Raw genomic sequence first — 19,349 nt, forward strand, 5'->3', positions numbered from 1 at the left:
CATGTCCAGGAGACGTCAGTACACCCGTGGTCGACCCAATCATTAACGATGCAACACCAAACAGCAGCACGACGCCATAGTTGACTAAAAAATAAACGATTTTAACATTAATTATAGAATATAACTGGTCATATCAACTGAAAACAAGATAAAATTGATTCAAAACTCGAAATAAAAATGAATGATTACCCATGATTGCGAATTGGTTGTACAATGAAGAAGGCAATTGGTGATAAATATTGCGCTGCAGTTGTTGCCGTGTTGGAAACGCTAACTCGACTGATTTCAAACGCCTTTCCTTTCGCCATTTATACGACTTTTTCTCACCCTGACCCCTCTTAAGCGTTGCGGCTGTTATACCTGCTTGATAATGATGCCACATGTCGTTCTCACCCAACCTCTACACCACCGCATGACACGTTTTACGTAATGATCTCCGTGACCTAAGAACGTCAAGGACATGCAAACTAGCCTTTTCCTTCTGCAGGTTTCTGTTGCTGGGGGTGGTCTACAACAAACAATATCAAATTAATACCAAATGGTTATGGCTTAAAACGAATGAAATCACGATGTAGTACTCGGGCTCTTTGGTGATGCATCTCGTGGCAGCATAAATTGTAGTGTAATACTTTGAAGCCTCGTTGTTGTAGTATTTGAGGAGAACAGCCAACAGCAGCACGACGCCATAGTTTACTACACAATAAATAATTGGAACATAAATATGCAATAATAACTGACTAAAACACAATAGAAATTGATACAAAAAGACAAGTAACAATATTTACCCGTGATTGTGAACTGAATCAATACAATGAAGAAGGCAGTTGGTGACATATAGCAGTTGTTGCCGCGTCGGAGATGCTCACTCGACTGATTTACCTTCGCCTTTTCTCTCTCCTTTTGTACGATTTTTTTTTCTCACCCTCACCTCTTAAGCCTTGCGGCTATTTTACCTGCTTGATAATGATACAAAACGTCCCGTTCTCACCCAACCTCTACACCACTGCATGACAAGTTTTACCTTTTACGTAATGATCTCCGTGACCTTCGAGCGTCAAGGACATGCAAACTAACCTTTCTTTCTGCAGGTAGACGTTGCTGGGGATGGGTTTACAAAAACAAATGTCAAAATGAATACCAAATGGTTATATGTAACACATCCCGTTCTTATTACCCAACCTCTACACCACTGCATGACACGTTTTACGTAATGATTTCCGTGACCTTCGAGTGTGAAACTGGCCTTTCCCCTTTCCTTCTGCAGGTTGATGTTGCTGGGGATGGGTCTACAACAAAATATTAAAATGAATACAAAATGAATACCAAATGAAACCAAACTATGGTTTATGGCAAATGGCTTAAAACTCACTTTATACCAATTGACATTTGAGTCATATGACTCGTTTCTTTGGTGAATCTATAAATCTTCCATTTCGAACCGTTTGCGAAGAACAGTCGGCTTTTTGAAAATATTCCACTGCAACCTTATCTAAGTTTCAAACCCATGATCAATCCATTTTCATTCCATGATGTGCACACAGTTGAGCCTTGTTAGAAACCGTACTAACTACATGCATAATCATTGTTATAGTTTAGTAATTACGTTTTCTCTCCACATACCTCTATTTTTCAGTGTAGTATTCTTTAGGCATTGAGAACTTAACACTTATCTCGTGAAATCTTGAAATCACTAAATCACTTTAAAAATTAAAATATGCGCTGAAGTCCAAATTTCCATGCGTTCACATGCTGTAGAGCTTTCACACGTTAACACACCAGACATGAGACATATCACCACATACATAAGACAATAAGACATACATCCCACTTCGAAAATTTATCATGACGGACGGCTTGCTGATGAGTAATGCCATGCCAACACTCCAACAGGATGCCAATTATTCCACGTGCAGCGTGCAGTTTAGTATTTTGCGGAATTTGAGCTTGCAGCAGATACTATGCGGACGCACGCTCTAGCGGTAAAATGTTATTTGATTTAATATTTTCGATAAACAACAGATGGCCAACATATTGTATACAGAATAGCAGACGAAATGACGAAGTGAGCAACAGTTGTTGAAGTCGAACAGCTGCCATAATAACAAATCGAAAACAACGATAAATGGCGCAGTAGAATTTAAAAGCTTTCAAAAAACCTAGCGTAATAAATTGAACTCTTGTAAGTACCTTTTAAATAATAATAAGTAAAGAGATCAATATTGATAGTAATTGCATAGAAACAAGTACTGCGCCTTACACTGAAATGGCTCAAGACGATCTCAACTGGAAAACATTTTTTGAAGAGAATTCAAAACCCAATCATTTTGATGAAAATGTTAAATTGATTTCCGAAGTTTGTCAACAAGCAGCCATAAAAAAATTGCGTGTTGCATTGATAACGGTAAGGTGCAGTTGTGATGTGAAGCTTTTATAAATTACTTAATAAATTAATTTTCTCTAGTCTGGTGGAACCACAGTTCCTCTGGAGAAAAATACAGTCCGTTTCATTGACAATTTTAGTGCAGGAACAAGAGGATCTGCTTCTGCTGAATATTTTCTTGAAGCAGGATACCAAGTTATTTTCTTACATAGGTAGAATTAGAAGGAGGGAAGACATTCATTTGTTCAAAATTAAATTTGATTCAAAATTGGTTCTTTTTATATAATCCCATAGATCTAAATCTCTTGAACCATATTCTCGGCATTTGGTAGGAAGAAGCATCTTTGATATGATTGAAATTTGTCCTGAAAACATAATTGGTGAGTGTGACTTGTAACTTGATTTAATTAAATTAATATAAACAAGCCTTTGCTTCAGTTGGAGAAAAACACCAGGCTGAAATGAGGAAATTGACAGAGAAATACCAACGCTACAAGTCCAATTTGCTGATGATTTCTTTCAACTCTTTGTCAGACTACCTCTGGTTGTTGCAGGCAACAGCCCAAAAAATGCAAATTTTAGGTCCTTTAGCTTTGTTGTATCTAGCAGCTGCAGTTTCAGATTTTTACATACCTGCATCCCAGATGCCATGCCACAAGATACAGTCCTCAGGTGGTCCTCTCAGCCTTTCACTACAACTTGTCCCCAAAATGTTAGCTCCATTGGTTACTCTTTGGGCCTCAAATGCCTTCATCGTTTCTTTCAAACTTGAAACTAACGAGGCGCTTTTGGAAACCAAAGCAAAGGAATCGCTGGAGAAATATCATCATCATGTAAGGTTTTTTTTCCTTTGTTTTAAATAATTACAAGCTCTACAGAAAGTCTTTCAAATAATATTTTAGGTTGTGATTGGCAATCTGTTACACAGTCGGAAGGTTTACGTTCTCCTCGTAGACCGCAACAATTCTGCTCCAGAGGAAATACGACTCTCTGATTCTGAATTAGAAAGTGGTATTGAAATCGAATCAAAAATTGTTGAAAATTTGAAAATTAGGCACGACAACTACTACGCAAATCATAAAACAGGCTAGTGTGAAGCAAAATGTTTCACAACTGATAAATTTGATGTGGTTTGTAGCAATAGTTTCTTTCTCAATTGGTATGCCCTGTTCAATAACCGGATATTATAAAGTGCAAAGAAAGTGTGCCTTTAATTCAAATTTATTGTCATATTACATAATCCATTTGTGTATATAAAATTTGGGGGGTAAATTTAAAGGTGCTAAAAGGTGCAGTTATGGCTATCTAACCGTGATAGCCGTAAGTTCCGTAATTTCCCGATGGGTAATTGAAATATCCGGGACCATATCCGGAACCGTATCCAGTACCATATCCCGTGCCATATCCCGTGCCATATCCCGCTCCATATTCAGCAGCAATCATATTGGAACTAAGAAATGGGTAGTAACCGTTGTAACCTAAGAACGTTAATGAAATGCGTCAAACGCTTTGTCTATGTACGGTCTGTTGACACTTATCTAGTCATTACCGTAATAATTATTGTAGTGCCCTCCTCCGTAAACTGGCCCTCCATAGACTGGTGCTCCGTAGCCATATCCCCCGTATCCTCCACTGTATCCTGTACGTCGAAAAATTCGATATTAGTAATTATAAACAGTGCTAACAGTTAGTTACAAGAATTTGGTTGTTGACATGGACCAATGCATAGGCAAAAGTGATCGTATTAATTGTTTGTATAAATTCATTCTGCCTCTGTTATTTGTTCACGTTCATTCATACGAATATTAGCACCTTGGTGATGGCGTTGCTCCTGGATCTCTTGATCCTCTTTCTGTCCTTCGCTGGATCGTTCAGTGGTTGTTGATGGAATACAAGTCATGCAGTGAATCAACATAATCCCGACCAATATCGACTGTTATTAAGAACCGTAGAAGAAAAATAAAATCTTCGAATGCAACGTTACCATTGAAGTTAAAACTTATTTACCTTTGAATTTAGCATGTTGTGTGGAGTGAACGCAATGGTATGCACGAGGTTTTTCCGAGGATCTGGAAGAGACTGATTTTGGTTACAGAGGACTAGGGCTTTTTATACAGTATTCGTACCATAAAAACAAACAATTTCATGGCTACTTGATGCTGGTAATCAAGTTTATTGAGTCTTTCTTCGTGAGTATTCGTTAGAATAGGTCACGGTCCATCAAGTGAAATCTCCTGTCAACTTCTCCCTTGATATTTTATTATTTGCATCTACGATGTCCCCGCCTTAAGAACCTGGAAATATTCAGAAAATGTGTTTTATTAGTTATTGTGGTCGATTTTAAGCATTATTTGAATACAATTTCTAATAAGAAAGAGCGCATTACGTTGCTTCTATGATATTATTGACATCTGGAAAGTCATATTGTAACGCGGAAAGGTGTTACACTAGGTTTCATACAATTCGGGTCAACCTGAGACGACAATATGAAAGTCATAAGGTCACTTTGACAATAAGAGTGAAAGTTAGGAAAAGTAGGCTAGCATATGTTCAAGTGTAATCAAAGAACCAAACTTTCAAGAAATTTAATACTACACACTTGTCAATAACAATCATTTTAATTAAAGTTATCAAATTCGTTGTGTGTTTATTTGAGAGTTTTGACTGCCAGAATCAAATAATGAGTCAATGATGGAAAATAATCAGAAAAATCAAAATCTATGGAAACCATCTGTAATCCGTCTAACAGTCTTTTTATCTGTAATTTACGCTTACATAATTTACAGTTTCGGTTCTGGTTGAAATTTAAAATGGATTAAGTTAAAAAGCGGGCAGTTACACTCACGTGGCTGTTCTTTCCCAGGACCTCTAAAATAATGTCTTATACTATCAGGGATTTATATTTTGTGTGAGAAATAAACATAAGCTTATTTAACATAAATACCTTAAGGGTATGGAATACCAGCATGATGCAATAACATACAAGGGTAAACTTTCTGGTATTTCACGTTTTTACACGTATTTTTAGCTGTTCGAATTTCAACTTCTGACAGAAGCAAAAAACGTCTGCTCTGCAGACGCTGCCGCAGACGTTGCCACCTCGTTTTTACGATTTGAGTCGCAAGCTATTCAATAATTATAAATTTACTGGATTGAATAAGACAGTTAACAAGTTACCTAATGCATTGCATCTTTTGACGTCCCAAGGTATTATTGTTATTAATAAGGCGACATCGTTAAGCGCTCACGTTAAGCAAAGGAACAACCAAAAGGATTCGTATAGAGCTGTCGGGCGTGAAGAAGGTAATTAAGGAGAGATTGAACTGTGTTGCTTATTTCTTCATCATAAATTGTTCCCGTGTTCAGTTTACCATGGTAAAAGTCTGTCACAAACTAACAATTCACTACGTAACAATATTCTCAGCGGGATTTTCAAATAAATAAGTGGATTAATTATCCGCTTGATAGTTTCAATGTTTTCTGTGTCGACACTGGTACCTATACATAATTAACGACAAATGAACTCTACATAAGGAAGTCAACGGAACCTTTTTTTTTTTTAAATACAGGGCTGATGTTTATTCACTTCTAGATGGCCAAATTGATGTAGAAAGCCCAAACAAAGAGCTATTCCCCTACAATGTGCATGAGAGCGTTTGACAACTGGACCAAAAAAAACGCGAAAACTAATCTGTTCATTGCTGCCCATTTAGCCGTAAGACTTTCTCGGCTGACTGGTTCGAGAGCATTATCAAGGTGTCGCATTAAGGGCATCGTAAGAAAAAACCACAATAACAAGAGAGGGGTGGGGAAAGTGAGGTGAGAAACGGGAGACCAGAGAGACCTTATTCGGTGGTTGTATAGTTGAAGCTTCTTTGCCATTTCTACGTCGTCTTTAAGAGACCTCCCTTAGATTTTGAACAGGTCTCTCTGGTCCACGATAATAACTCAAGCGAACGGCGTTGGAGATTAGACGCGCTGAACCATGTCGTCACCCGAATAAGGTGTTTCGCTCCTGTTGACGAGTATATACATATTAATACTAATGCTGGGCGAATATCGCACATGGTGGCCATTGTACTACAAGTCCGCCAACGTCCGACAGCAGCCAAGTTCTGTACACCAAATCCATTCTCCAAAAGGGAAGTTGAGAAACGAAATGGAATTGAATGGAGAAACAGTTTCATAAGTCCCTTAAAAGCTCCTTTTTTTTCTATTAATGCTTTTCCTCTGTCGTTTTCTTTCTTTTTTCGGAAGGCACATGAAAAATTGAAATTGGAATTTAAAAAAAAAAAGCTAGCGGGTTATTCAAAAGAAATGGACAGAATGACTGAATGAGAAAAACAGCTTTTTTCCCCTCCAGCTTCTAACAATTCCAAGGTTTTTTTTTTTAAATAAGTTTGTACATACACACACACACTACCAAATAATAATAAAAAAAAACATCCCTCCTGCTTGCTCCGGTAAACATCGAGTTTTTTTTTCTCCCCTTCACCCCCTCTGCTCTCACATAATAGAAGCAGCAAACACCTGAACTCTTTTATTATATTTGTAGGGTAAAATGGTTGATATTGTATACAAGGTCGAAGTGAGAGAATGGTGGCAAGGGAAAAAGGGTTAGTCATTGTCAAAAGACTTCTTCTTAAATAGCCTCCTCAATAAACTAATGGATTGCTTCTAAAGCAGCCGTATATATTTGGGGGGGGGGGGGGGAAGTGCTACACCGGTGGAGGGTGGCAGGCCGGGTTCGGTTATAGGAAGCAGCCTATATATATTGAAGAAAAAAAGAAAGAAGAAGAAAAAACATCGTCCCTATTGTCCACTAAACGTCCCAGTGACCCGTCACTCCACCTTTCTCGTTTCCGGTCCAGTGATATCCAAAGTATAATATATATATATAGGGTCTTCTGTGCCTATCTCTAGGTGTCTTTCTCACCTCTCTCTCTCTCTCGCTCCCTTTTGGATGTGGACCGTAAAGCTTACAATCCTTATAAATCGTACGCGCTTATAGACCTAAAAAAGGTGGACCCCAAAAGCGGTGTGTAGAGAGTATAATATACGTACGTACAAATATATACATGTATATTCCATCTTGGGACAGACAGACCCCCCTGGCCGCCCGTTGAAACTGGTTCTCTATCGCTTTTATCCGTGTGGAGCAACTCGACCGTGAAATGAATAGGCTTCTATTTTTATAAATCTACGACTCTTTCGTTCGTTTTATTGCAGCATGCAACACACCTAGATAGTGGTCCTCTTCTGGCTCTCGGCTTTCATCTCTCTTATATTCTCAATTTGGACACGGTTCTTTGTCGAGTTGGGCCAGGGTAGACCAAAACCGTCTGATTTATCCGTGTTGAAGTAGAGGAGAAAAGACTCGCAGCGTTGAGTCAGGTGAGGAGGACGAGCTGCCTGCCTGCCGGGGCGTTACGTTACACCGAAAAGCTATACAGAGTCGATTGCCACACGGCTATTATTATTATGATCAACACAAAGTACAAATGACTCGACCGGAAATCGCCCCGGAGAGCGCGCGGGTATTCAGCGCAATTTCAATATATAATAAAAAGAGGAGAGACGGGAGACCTCCCGAATAGCTTCGCTCCGCTGCTTCCGTTTCGTAACAAATGCATGTCCATTATATGCAGGCTACAGGCATTTTGATTCAAGAGGATGACGGAAGCGCACAGAGAGAGAGAGAGCGATTAATCCGTAAACGTTCCATGCTCCAATTCTGGGTGGTCTTTTTTTTTTCGACTGGATGACTTCAAGTGCAAGTCTACCATCAAAAAGCCCACGAAGCTTATAGTGTGCTATTATATTTTATCAAGGCTACTACGCTAGAGTTGCTTTCAAGCCCGTATAGAAGAAAATAATCTACGATTGAATCACTATAATTACTATTTTCCCAAAATAATATCATTTCCAAACTTGGCCCTTTCGAGGGCGCGTTCTAAATGATCAGCTTTCTCGATTTTTATTGCGCCTCATCGTGTTTGAATTCGCTGACCACCACCACCATTCGAGCCATGGCGAAATAGCCCAGTGACGCATCGCGGTCGTTAAAAAACTCTGTTTCGTTTCATGTCCTTGTTTTTTGTTGGAGAATCGAAACCGAAAAATAAAAAATAAAAACGGTAAATCGCGCGGGTCCAGCACGTCCACAAGCGGGAACTTTGTATCATATCAATTTCCAGCAGCCTGAGTTATAGGTTATTTTTTTTTCCAGGCTGGTCACAGAGTGTGCGTCTAAAGATATATTATACAATGTGTGCGCACTATGTGTGTTTCTCGGTTGTATTCTGGCTTATATATAGGTATGCGTGCGCTGAAGTTGGAGATCGCATCCTCCCTCAGCAATATCGAATATCGCCACATATCAATATCGGTGTGCTGTGCAAGTCAGATTTATTGCCGCTCGTTCGTACTATATAGCCCTATACTATGTGTGTGCGTAGTCCTCTCTAAAGTCTCGGAGAAACAGAGTCGGCTATCGAGCCGATCCGGCGAAATTCTATCAGAAAGGTGACGTACGTGTGTGGGAGAGTGTATTTTCCACTCACAGTCCAAAAACATATTGGCTTTCATCGGGTTTCTCAGCCCGCATGCTTTATGGCGCACAGGCTATATTTATACGTACACGTCACTAGAGTTCAGGACGGAGGTCGTCAAGAGCAGTTATCCAATCAAAAGGAGAAATAGAGAGAAAAAAAAAGAACGAAATATAATAAAGCCAGTATTTTTATGCACGACTGGCCGAGATCAATAGGGAGGCGGGAACCGTACATGGTATTCAAACCGATTGAAACCTTTGGAAAAGGCCAACCAGGCTATCAATCAATCCGCCAGTTATAAAAACGAACTCTAAATATAATGCCAGACTGCTGCGGCCCTTCCAAAAAGTAATGGCCACACGAGTGTTGTGTGATCAAAAAGTCTAGCTAAGAAGTAAACGAACGGCTGTGTTTGCTCTCGGATGTACCTCGCTGTCCTCCCCGTCGCCCATCTCAGGTTTATTGTGCATACCCTTTTCATCCTTTCCATTTCCAGTTCGATGGATGGCCGGTGGAAAAAGACACAACAACCCCGTTTTTCTCCCGAGTGCCATTCAGGCGCGACACACTGTCGCTCTTTGCACAAAATATAATAGGCCAAAAAAGGTTCTAATGAAACGGGCGAACTTCCGTTTTCCCCGTCTCTCTCTCTCTCTCTTTCTTTCTCTGTTTGTCTGCGGAAGGTTTTTTTTCTGCTTTGCCGATTTGTGTCGCGATGAATAACAAACCCGAGCAATCTGCCAAGGCCGACGTTTGTTATTGTTGTTGTTCGTCGTCTCCTCATCTCTCCGCCTGCGTAATTGAGTTTTGATGTGATGCCTATCGGCTTTGTTTTGAAACGTCTGCCGACTTTTAACGAACGGCACGGACAGCTCTCGGCATAGATTCGCATAGCTCTGTTCACTCTGCTCGCAGTCGTACCTCGGCTGGCAGCACAGTGGCAATCTCCCAAGACGAGATAATAAAGAAAAAAGAAAAAGAAAAAAAGGGGGGAAGACGCTAACGAGCTACTCGCCTATCTGATTGACAATCGCATCCATATCACTCGTCGTCGCATGGCGTATGTGAATAATAGGCTCTTTTGTTGTTTGGATCTCTGTCTGACTTTGGAGACGGTTTGGAGTTGCCAACAAATTCATTAGAGCGCCAATATCTAAGCGCATGCAAAGCAACAAAGCAGAGAAGGAAAGAGAGCTCGGTAAATAGTCAACTATATCGTCATCTGGCAATCAGTCAACTTATTTCGGCTTCTGCTAATGATGCTCAAGCTCCCTTTCAACCAATGTCCCACATAGCCGAGGTCTATAGGCGGGTCTAGGCAGCAGGCAGCTATACACAGGCAAAGGCGCTCTGCTGGCAAGGACAAACGGCACAAGGAGGGGGAGAGAGTGATGAATGAAATCGGGATAATATCCTCGTGATCCTCCTCCATCCAACCCTTTATCAGGAGTATGTGTGTGTGTGTGTCAATTACGCACCGGTAGCGACTAGACGAACAAAAGGACTTGAGAACGAGACGAGGCAAACTAAATACGATCGTGTGCACACACACACACACACCCTCCGCTCTTCCAGCACTCCAGCGATGAGGATATGCGGCGTAACGAACTTATTGTTTTCCTTTTTTTTTCTTTTTCTTTTTTCGTCTCTTCTATGGGCGCCAGCAACTTGACGTTGTCTAAAGACCAACACCAGAGCTCGTCCGGGAAGAAGGAGAATAGCTTTAGACTCCGTCCGCGTAATGAATTATCGATTCGTTGCGCTTGTAGTTTTGATTTCAAAAGACGCGCGTGGTTTCCCTGCGCGCACACACAGCCCGCCAGTGGGGAAACTAGTCCTTGGAAGAGAACATTACTCATTACGACTTCGGCCGACAAAAGAGAGTTGAAGATTTGGAAATCAAAAGATAAAAAAATAAAATAAAATAAATCCCAGCTCTGTCAAATTAAAAACAAGACGAGAGTCGGAAACATGGTTTCCTCACGCTACTCCACTTGCTAATGGTATCGCATGTTAAAGAACTAAAAAAAGGAAAAATAATCACAACTATATAGTGATTTGACGATGACCGAATCGGCTGTTGATTAAAGCTGTATGGCCGCTGCCGGGCTTTTGATCCCTGGAAATGGAAGCACCACATCAGATGCAATAGTGAAAATTGGAAAGCCGTGTGTTCGGACAACCTATTCTACAATATGTAGACACACAGCACACACGAAGCAGCAGTTCAAAGAGTATTACAGTGAGTAGAGCAGCGCTTAAATCTATTGATTGGATACGCCAAAGTATATAGCAGAGAGCGAGCACTCGAGAGGATTCCGTGTTGTACTAAAGGGCCGGTGCATGCGCCGGAAACGTTACACACATCTCCACTTATGTGCATTTGTCTCATTCATGTATAGAGGTGGACAGCTGGAATTGTGTGCATTATGAGAGACAGCATCTGGGCAGCAGGGGATTTACTCGCGACACCATTGACGTTCACAGTTCCGTGTCTGATGCGATTTAACAATGATCGCCATCATCAAGGATGATGTTGCCAATTTTGCTGTTGTACCGTACGTATGTACTTAAGTATCATAAACCGGCACGTTCCCAAAAAATACGTTACGCCATCGATTCAAGCTGGGCTGGTCGATAGAATCTGCAGTCCTGAATTGTGCTGTAAGGTTTCAATATTCGGTTCTTTGTGCAGTTACGGTCTTTGAAATTGCTGTTGCATCAATGCAATAGGATGCGGTTGAATTTGGCCTCGGATGTGCGTGACCGTCTACCCTTGTAGATATTGCGTGTTATTGGGGAATGAAAGGTATAGTACATGTACTACCAACTTCCTTTTATTCATTTATTTTCCCAATCTCGATCTACCGGGCAAAAGCAAGTCAACTATAGGCGGTCTCATTGCATAACGAAATATCAATTTCAATTTCGTAATGCTTGAATGAGTTGTGGAAATGGTTGTTCCATTGACGGAGATTGAAAGTTATAACCTTGAACGAAGCTGTCATCACAAGTCAAAAAGAGAGTTGAAAACAAGAAAAAATGGATTCAGATCTAAATGCAGTCGAGCATTTTTGAACAATCACTTTTCAAATTTTTTTTTTAAGAAAGCGTTTCGAGTCCATTGGCTCAGAATCCGTCCATTTCCTCGAGACAACATCTGCAGCGTTTAGTGCTGCACTCTACAGACTTTTATACGGTACGTTCGTGCTGATGCCGTGTAATGATGATGACGAAGAAGAATGAGATTGCGGATTTTCTCTCTTGTACTAACTCTTACTACCTTATTCCATCATGTCTATTACAAAAATAAGCCCGGCAACACAAGCAACGACCGTCTCTGTTTATGTGCACCAATTTGAGGCATCCGCATTGACGACGGGAATAGTACTATAACCCAATATAATGACATCTTCTTTTCATTTTTGGGTTCCTTCTTTGGACGAAAAGGATGCGCGTAATGACAGCGATTATTGAAGCCAGCATCAAATTCTTTTGTCCCTTTTTTTAGATTTTCATTTGGCTATACGTGCCGTCGTATTCTTGCTTATTTAGACATGAGGAAGTCAAAAGTTGTTTGGCTGGTAAAAAAAAAAAAAAAACGAGACGACAACAGTGGCAGCTGATTGCGGTTTGAGGCAATAAAGAAATGGGTCATCTCACTATTTAGAGCTGCGGCGCTCTACGCTATTAAGTCCAGCACAATCCGACGGGAATTGAGATGGAATGCCAATCCCTAGCTGAATGTTCCGCTGATGATGCAGTATACATACACAACACACAGAGCGTGTAATACTAGCTAAATGTATACGTTTTGTGTTATACTACGACCGCCAAAAAAAAAAGGAATAAAAATACATCCGCATTCTGAAAGGACGCGGTGATGACATTACGCTCAGAAATCCACTGCAATTTCTGTGTCTATAAATCCGTCTCGTCCGAGCTGGAAATCTTTTTCTTTTTTTGAAAGGTCCATCTCTCCCTATATATCATTTGTGAGAAAAATGTATAGCAGATACGAAAGAGTATACGACTGTCATCATCATCGTTATCATCATCATCGTGTCATTGGTTGGCATTTTAAAAAAAGGTGAAAGAGGAGGAATGCGACAGGGAGACAAATGTTGCTGGTGGCTCAACCAAATCCGAGTCATTGCCTAATGGGACAGACTAGAGCTGATGGGAAATGTACGGGGCTGCTGTTGGACTCTGCTTTTGCGGATTACAGCGGCCGCTGGAAGAAGAAGGAGGAGGTGTATTCCATCAAGGGCGGAGATATATACTATTCAGGATTTTGATTGCCGTAAATGGAATTCAAGACCCCTAGATATGGTAAATGTGACAGTAGGCCCCCATTCATCGTCACCTCCCCTTACAGTGGGACATGCCCTCCTCCGTCCGTGTTGGTCGTTTCCAACCGGAACCGTAGTCAGGCCCCGCAGGGATGAAAAGATGTGCTGTCTGATGGGACTGAAAGGGAAGACGGAAGACCTGACAAATCAAAATCTGACAAATTCTTTTCTCTCCCATTACCATTACGACTTTCGACTACTGTGCTACTGTACGTCTATCCTACAGAGGACCCTCACGTACACTATATCTCTGGGCGGCAGATTTGAGCCGGGGCGGACCTGAGAAGGAGGACGACTGATGACTGTGCGACAAAAAGGGAAAGGAAGAAAGAAAGAAACGAATCATATAAATATATATTTTAAGGCGAGAAAAGACGACGTGAAAAATGTCTTTTTTTCTCCTCAAATCTCTTCTTCTCTTTTCACACAGCTCAACGGTGCGGTATCCCTGTGTGTGTGTGTATGTTGTGCTGTTGGCCTATTGGCTGCTGCTGTGTGGCCGCTGATGATGGGTGCCAGGGGTGCTCCTCCGACTTGGAAAAGATAAAGAAGAAAAGCTCTTCATCGTCCCCTTTTGCTCTTCTTCATTTTTTTTAATGCCCCCCGATTTATCTCTTGGATTTTCTTTCCCATTTTTTTGTTCCTCTTCTTTTGATTTTTCCGTCCCGAACTCGGAGTCTTCGTTCTCACGCCCTATCGCTCTTTGAGAAAAGAAGAGTCTCAGCATCTCGTCCATCGCGCAGTCTGGAGATATACGTACCATACCATGCAGCGATTCTATTTTGGAATTGTTACTCTTGTTTTCCTTTTAAGTATAGTCTAACTCTATTGTTTCGTTTCAAACTCCCTTTTTATTCTCTTCTTTATCAACGTCAAATTGTCTTTTTCTTTCTCCCATTTTTTCCTTGTTCTGCCAGAGCGATACGGTCTGAGCTTCTGGAACTGTACAAAACCAAAATTGTCGGGGCGGGAGGGCGCACGGAAAATCCAAAATTGTAATAGGCGACGAATTTTGTTGTGAAACGAAACAAAAGAAGAAACAAGCTCCAAGTAGAAGAAAAAAGTGGTGCCTTGACGACGCCGCTCTCACTCTATTCGTGTATACACGGTGAAATTATCAAATTAGACCGCGCGGTAGCCGCAATTGTTGGACTCGGGTCCGTATGTGATGCGCGGACGAAAGCAGAAAAAGCTCAAAGTTCACGCGAGTAATTTGTAAAGAAAAGTATATGTAGGAATGAGTTATATGGGGCGCGGCGAATGCGAATAATGAGCGCGGATGTACGCTTTTTATTTGTCTCATTTGATTTCATCGGAGACGGACGAGGAAAAATAAAAATTTCTCAAGCCACCTGTTCACCTGAGCCAACCCGTCAAGGTTTAAACATGACGAAGATGCGCATCGGTTGATTCGGCGTGACGAGAGAGAAGACCCCTAACTCTCGAATTACAGGTTTTTTCTCTAGCTCTGCTCTGCTCTCTTTTGAAGAGCGATGTAATTAGATTATTAGCCATCACCTAGAGAGAGAGTTTGTGCTGCTCCAGTAGATTGGGAAGGAGGGGTGAAACAATCAAGACTACAGGCGTTTTTCATTTGGAGTTTTTCATTAGAAATCTCCTCCTTTCCCGGATGAAAATCACATCAAACAACAGAAACAAAGTCCTCTCCCACAAGAAAACAAGAAAAACAAAAACTGGAAATTTCGTTTTAAATTGGAATTGGATTTTTCTTTTCTTTCCTCATTCCTCATTTGCCCAGTGTGGCTTCTCATTTAATACGGCAGCGGATGGAGGGCACAGCCCAAACATGTCAGAGGCATCCGGGCGAGCCCCCGAGTATTCCAACAGCCGAGCCAACTGGTATAAGCTTATACACAGTAGTTGCATCGAATTGTACAACAGTAGTTCGACACGTGTTTCACTTGAGACAACTGTTGCTCCTGCTCCTGCTGGCTTTTTTTCTTCGGGTGTATAAGAGAGAGAGAGCTAGGGGAGCTATCAGAAAAAATACAGAAGCATCGAGGGGATAGATGGATGGATGGATGACTCGCGGGGAGGGCGAAATATCTGGCCAGTCAATGTCTGAAAGATGGAAGACTTACTACACCATCTAGTACTTGTGAGTTGCAGGGGAGGGCTACGATTACGTGTCGAGTCCCTTCCGTTTGTTTCCCGTGTTATTTTCTCTTGCTAGCCAGCCTAGCTCTCCCATGATGGTCCATAGCGAGAAAACAAGTAACAGTTACAATCATCACAACAGCTCGAATGAGATGAGAGACCCACCAGTACAGCAGGTCGGCAGCAGTAGCAGCCAAGGGGGAAAGAGAGAGGAAGAAAAAAACAAAAAAACCTTAAAAGAATCGTATACAAGGGAAAAACTATCCAACGAAAAGAATAAATGGCCGAGACGCGGCAGCATTCATCTGTCAAGAGTGAACGATGAGTCTACTTGATGAATAACTTTTGTGTTAAAAATAAAAAAGTCAAAAGACGAAGAAGAAGACGAAGGTATATTCAGCCCCGTCTTGCGGTGTCTACATCAGCGCAACCATGAAATATCATTGCCTTTTTCTTCTTCTTCTTTCCCTCTTTGACTTTGATTCTATACAACATTCTCTCTCTCTCGGCGGATCATCATCCGGCAGCCCACCACCGCATTCTCCCGGCCTCGTGTATCCGTTCTGTATGGACAGCAACTGCTATCCGTGTGACTTAACCAAAGTTAAACACAAATCCTCCCTCCGTTTTTCTTACGGCCTCCTGATTTGAATGGATGCTGTACATATATTACGTGTAGACATACTTGTATTTATATACACGTGAGACTGCCGTTTATAGAAAAATTCTCTTCCTTTGGCTCATTCCATAGATATCTAGGCAGCAGTGCCTCTCGTTTGTTTGCATCATCGTCTCTTTGTAACGGAGGCGAGAAAACCCAAAACTGTGGGGTGTGTGTGAGGTACGTTGCTTGTTTGACCATCGTTTCACACCTGACTGCCAATTTCTCACTCGTCCGGGGGCAAACCATATAAATAAATATCATGGTTTGAATAGGAGGAAGAAAAAAAACGAACTATAGTTTGTTGTGTGCGCCGAGACCGGGAGTGATAAAAAAGACTAGAGGAGATGTGCTGGCCAAAGACTTGTTTTTTTCTCTCTCTCCTTCTCTTTCGAATCCTTATTTGATCTTGAAAACTAATAAAGAAAAGATACACAAAAAGAATAAGGGAAAGCAAACACGCAAGTCGCAACGTTGCAACGGGATCTCATTCTCTTAAAATAATAAAGAAACGGCTAGACTCAAATGAAAAGAAAAATAAAAACGAATGAAAACTCTCGCATTATAAACGTATCTAAACACACAGACAGACACGCGGTCTGCCTATTAGCTATTCATGAAATTCATCTGGCCGAGTGCTAGTGGGCTGACAGGCTAATCAATTTGCTGGCGAAGCCCGGGAGGATCTAAACAGCAGCAGCAGAGATGACGACGACGACTAGGACTAGGACTGAACGGCTCTGCAATCAAATCACAGCGGCAGCAGTATATATAGTTTATTATATAGCTCAGCTATATAATATACGATATTTTTATGTTCTATTTATTAGTGGAGATTTATCGGAGGGAGCTAGGATTCCGTCATTGGCGTGGGGCTGTCGGCGGCGCGTTAAAATAAATGTGACAGAACTAATCCACAATCAGCTGAAAAAGGAAAAGAGAGAAAAAAGAAGAAGAGGGAAAAACTGTCACATTTAGGGGCTTTTGGTGAAGGCATGATGAGTTCTGCGCACCGGGATGCATTGAAAAGGGCCGCGCGGCTATTCAACAAGCCCGACACAGCAGACTCGAATGAAAAGAATTACAGCCCCTGCTGCATGGCTGCTGGCCAGCACGGACGTACACGTCGACACACACACAGAAGCAAAGCAGGAGCGTATACACATCGTCATTAATTCTTGTCAACCTCATCCGCATCCTCTTCTATACATCTATTCCCTCTTCTTTTTCTTCTTCTTATATTCTCTGTACATCTATCAATCTTCTCCCTTCGCGTTTCTAGATTTCTATTCAAGGCGCAAACTATTCCCTTCCTTCATTTCATCCGGCCACCACCATTTAGTCTAAGGCAACTACAACATTCCTCCGGCCTTAAACACCTTTTTATTTTATTTATTTCGCTGAACTTTCAACAATTGCAGCAGCAAAGGAGGGAAAAAAAATGAAAGAAAGAAAAGAGACCGGTTTCTCTTTCAGATTCGACACTTCTTTAAGTAGCCGAGAAACGAATTGAAGCGGAATAAGACGCGGTGTGGTTGGACCTAGTTTGTTTGCTGGCGCTCCTGCCCATTCGCAACGGTTTCCTTTTTTTTTTCTTATATTTTCTTCCTCCCAACATTTCCCATCCGCCCTCCATTTCATAACGATGGCTAATAGCGACTGGCTACCATAATAGGTTATGGTTGTACTATATATATTGTAACCAGAAAGTATACAGGCGCTGTGCTATCCGCTTTTGGTTTTGTTTCTCCCCTTTCTTTTTGCGCTCACCGAAAGCGCATCAGATTGATGTGGATCGGACCGTGAAGGACACACTTGTGTTGCTGATCATTAGGTCCCATCCACAGTCTAAGGCGGCTTTTGTTCGAAAAAAAAAGCGAAATGAAAAACTCTTGATACGCACTAGTAGCACTGGACACATCAAGTAACAACGAGAGAGAAGGGAAAAAAAGGGCCGGCCTCATAATTCTTTTGGCGTATATTCTCTTTCCCTCCTTTTGTCTGTGATTATGTTTTTCAGGGAACAAGAAAGGGACCCACACACAAAAGGGAGAACAGAAAGTTTGAAAGACATCCGACGATACGTTGATGATCATCACTTATTACAAATGGGGAAAAAATCGGACATCACCACCCGCCTACATATCGTTCCCAACTTTGGTTTCGCAGGTTGACTCGGATGACTCCCCACCGGTGTGGGGAGTCTCATATTTTTTCCCCTTCATTATCAAATACAAATTAGGCCGATGATGGCCATTTGCGGCTCCTTACACTCTTTGCCGCCCTAACTTGTTTCTCTGAAAACACGGGTTATTGTGTTGGTGGTGTCCGTATTATAACTCTTCATTTCGTTTGTCGGGTTGGTGGTGTGTGGCAACCCCAAAAGGTTCCCAGTCGCCAATCATTGTGTAACACAAAAGAATAGGGAATTATCAAGGCCCTGTGTATACACACACACACAAGAGATACACTCTGTGTGTCTTGCCTATACGTTAGACAGCAATTGTGAAAATATCAGCGGCGCCGCCGCTCCTATGTCGGCCCCGTTCGAATCTTTGTCCCTCTCTTTCAGCTCTCGACAGTGTGTTTTTTTGGGTACATCTACCGTATGCAAATGAACGAGTGGTGAAGAGTCCACGCCTCATTCTCGTCTTCTCGACGGAGGAGGTTAAAAAAAAAAATTCGAGACGAAATGGAAGAAAAAGACACAGCGGGAGGGCCAAGAGTTAACAGTTTTGGTGGCCGTTTCGGCGCTTGTCCTTAATATCTACCACCACAGCTCGGCGGTATCTCTCTCTCTCTCCGGTAAATATGGTATACACAGATCTAATTAGAATAATGACCGCTCACAAAAGATGAGGAGAACAGTAGAGAGCGGACGAGAGAGAGAGAGAGAGAGAGCCAAGACTAAACACACGGCTGTGCTGGACATAAAAAGAAAGAAACCGGCAGCCAGAAACAGTGAGTCCGTCCAGCTCACACTCTCAAAAAGATAGAAGGGTTATAGTAGCTACAGTCTAGCTCTGTATATATCTTTAGGGCAACAATAATACGATGGGGGTAGTAGTATAAGCAAAGGAGGGGGGAGGATTTTTCAACAAAAAAGAAGAAGAAGTCTATAAAAACCTTCCAGTTGATTTTCCAGCACCTTGTTCTTATTGCTGAGACTCTCGCACAACCTTAACCTCCCCCCAAACTTTTTGTGCTACCTAAATCTTTTACGGGTATTTTCCTTCTCTTTCAAAGCCGAAAAAAAAGATGGGAAAGGTGTGCAGTACGCGGCG

General features: G+C 41.6%; 2 protein-coding genes and 3 long non-coding RNA genes across 10 annotated transcripts in view; 2 read left to right on the forward strand and 3 right to left on the reverse strand.

The window, feature by feature from the left end:
- LOC124327441 lies at positions 1-14,842 on the forward strand. Its single transcript, XR_006916153.1, has 3 exons — positions 1-79; positions 11,170-11,176; positions 14,832-14,842. It is a non-coding gene; the product is annotated as an uncharacterized LOC124327441 (long non-coding RNA).
- Positions 494-6,512, reverse strand: LOC124327419. Its single transcript, XR_006916129.1, has 4 exons — positions 6,502-6,512; positions 5,779-5,784; positions 569-737; positions 494-508 (listed from the first exon to the last, which is right to left on the reverse strand). It is a non-coding gene; the product is annotated as an uncharacterized LOC124327419 (long non-coding RNA).
- On the reverse strand, positions 1,259-1,919 carry LOC124327426. Its single transcript, XR_006916137.1, has 3 exons — positions 1,621-1,919; positions 1,377-1,489; positions 1,259-1,286 (listed from the first exon to the last, which is right to left on the reverse strand). It is a non-coding gene; the product is annotated as an uncharacterized LOC124327426 (long non-coding RNA).
- On the forward strand, positions 2,039-3,582 carry LOC124327237 (phosphopantothenate--cysteine ligase-like). Of its 2 annotated transcripts, none has more exons than XM_046786206.1 (6): positions 2,039-2,179; positions 2,238-2,401; positions 2,462-2,592; positions 2,675-2,760; positions 2,819-3,213; positions 3,283-3,582. In XM_046786206.1, the coding sequence occupies exons 2-6, from the start codon at positions 2,264-2,266 to the stop codon at positions 3,469-3,471; spliced, it is 939 nt and encodes a 312-aa protein (XP_046642162.1). In that variant the 5' UTR covers positions 2,039-2,179; positions 2,238-2,263; the 3' UTR covers positions 3,472-3,582. The 2 variants fall into 2 exon arrangements, with proteins under 2 accessions (XP_046642162.1, XP_046642161.1); XM_046786205.1 differs by having other exon boundaries at positions 2,049-2,183.
- The window catches only part of LOC124327324 (probable peroxisomal membrane protein PEX13), a 26,625-nt gene continuing 10,859 nt past the window's right edge, over positions 3,584-19,349 (reverse strand). For 2 of the 5 annotated variants that reach the window (XM_046786329.1, XM_046786328.1), the window contains 5 exons: positions 4,507-4,674; positions 4,388-4,459; positions 4,193-4,313; positions 3,930-4,019; positions 3,584-3,858 (listed from right to left, as the gene is read on the reverse strand). In XM_046786329.1, the coding sequence (XP_046642285.1) occupies positions 3,686-3,858; positions 3,930-4,019; positions 4,193-4,313; positions 4,388-4,459; positions 4,507-4,527 (477 nt within the window). In that variant the 5' untranslated portion in view covers positions 4,528-4,674 and the 3' untranslated portion in view covers positions 3,584-3,685. Of the gene's footprint in view, positions 3,859-3,929; positions 4,020-4,192; positions 4,314-4,387; positions 4,460-4,506; positions 4,675-4,766; positions 4,854-5,324; positions 5,435-19,349 lie in introns of those variants that run through there. The other 3 variants (XM_046786331.1, XM_046786330.1, XR_006915991.1) reach the window with 3 other exon arrangements.

Source organism: Daphnia pulicaria, chromosome 2 (assembly GCF_021234035.1).
Source record: "Daphnia pulicaria isolate SC F1-1A chromosome 2, SC_F0-13Bv2, whole genome shotgun sequence".
In the NCBI taxonomy this organism is placed as follows: Eukaryota; Metazoa; Arthropoda; class Branchiopoda; order Diplostraca; family Daphniidae; genus Daphnia; species Daphnia pulicaria.

Bases quoted from the DNA above. Each gene is read 5' to 3' on its own strand.
- LOC124327237 (XM_046786206.1), top strand. From the start codon at position 2,264: ATGGCTCAAGACGATCTCAACTGGAAAACATTTTTTGAAGAGAATTCA. The intron at 2,402-2,461 runs GTAAGGTGCAGT...AATTTTCTCTAG, and splicing joins TGCGTGTTGCATTGATAACG to TCTGGTGGAACCACAGTTCC. The intron at 2,593-2,674 runs GTAGAATTAGAA...ATAATCCCATAG, and splicing joins CAAGTTATTTTCTTACATAG to ATCTAAATCTCTTGAACCAT.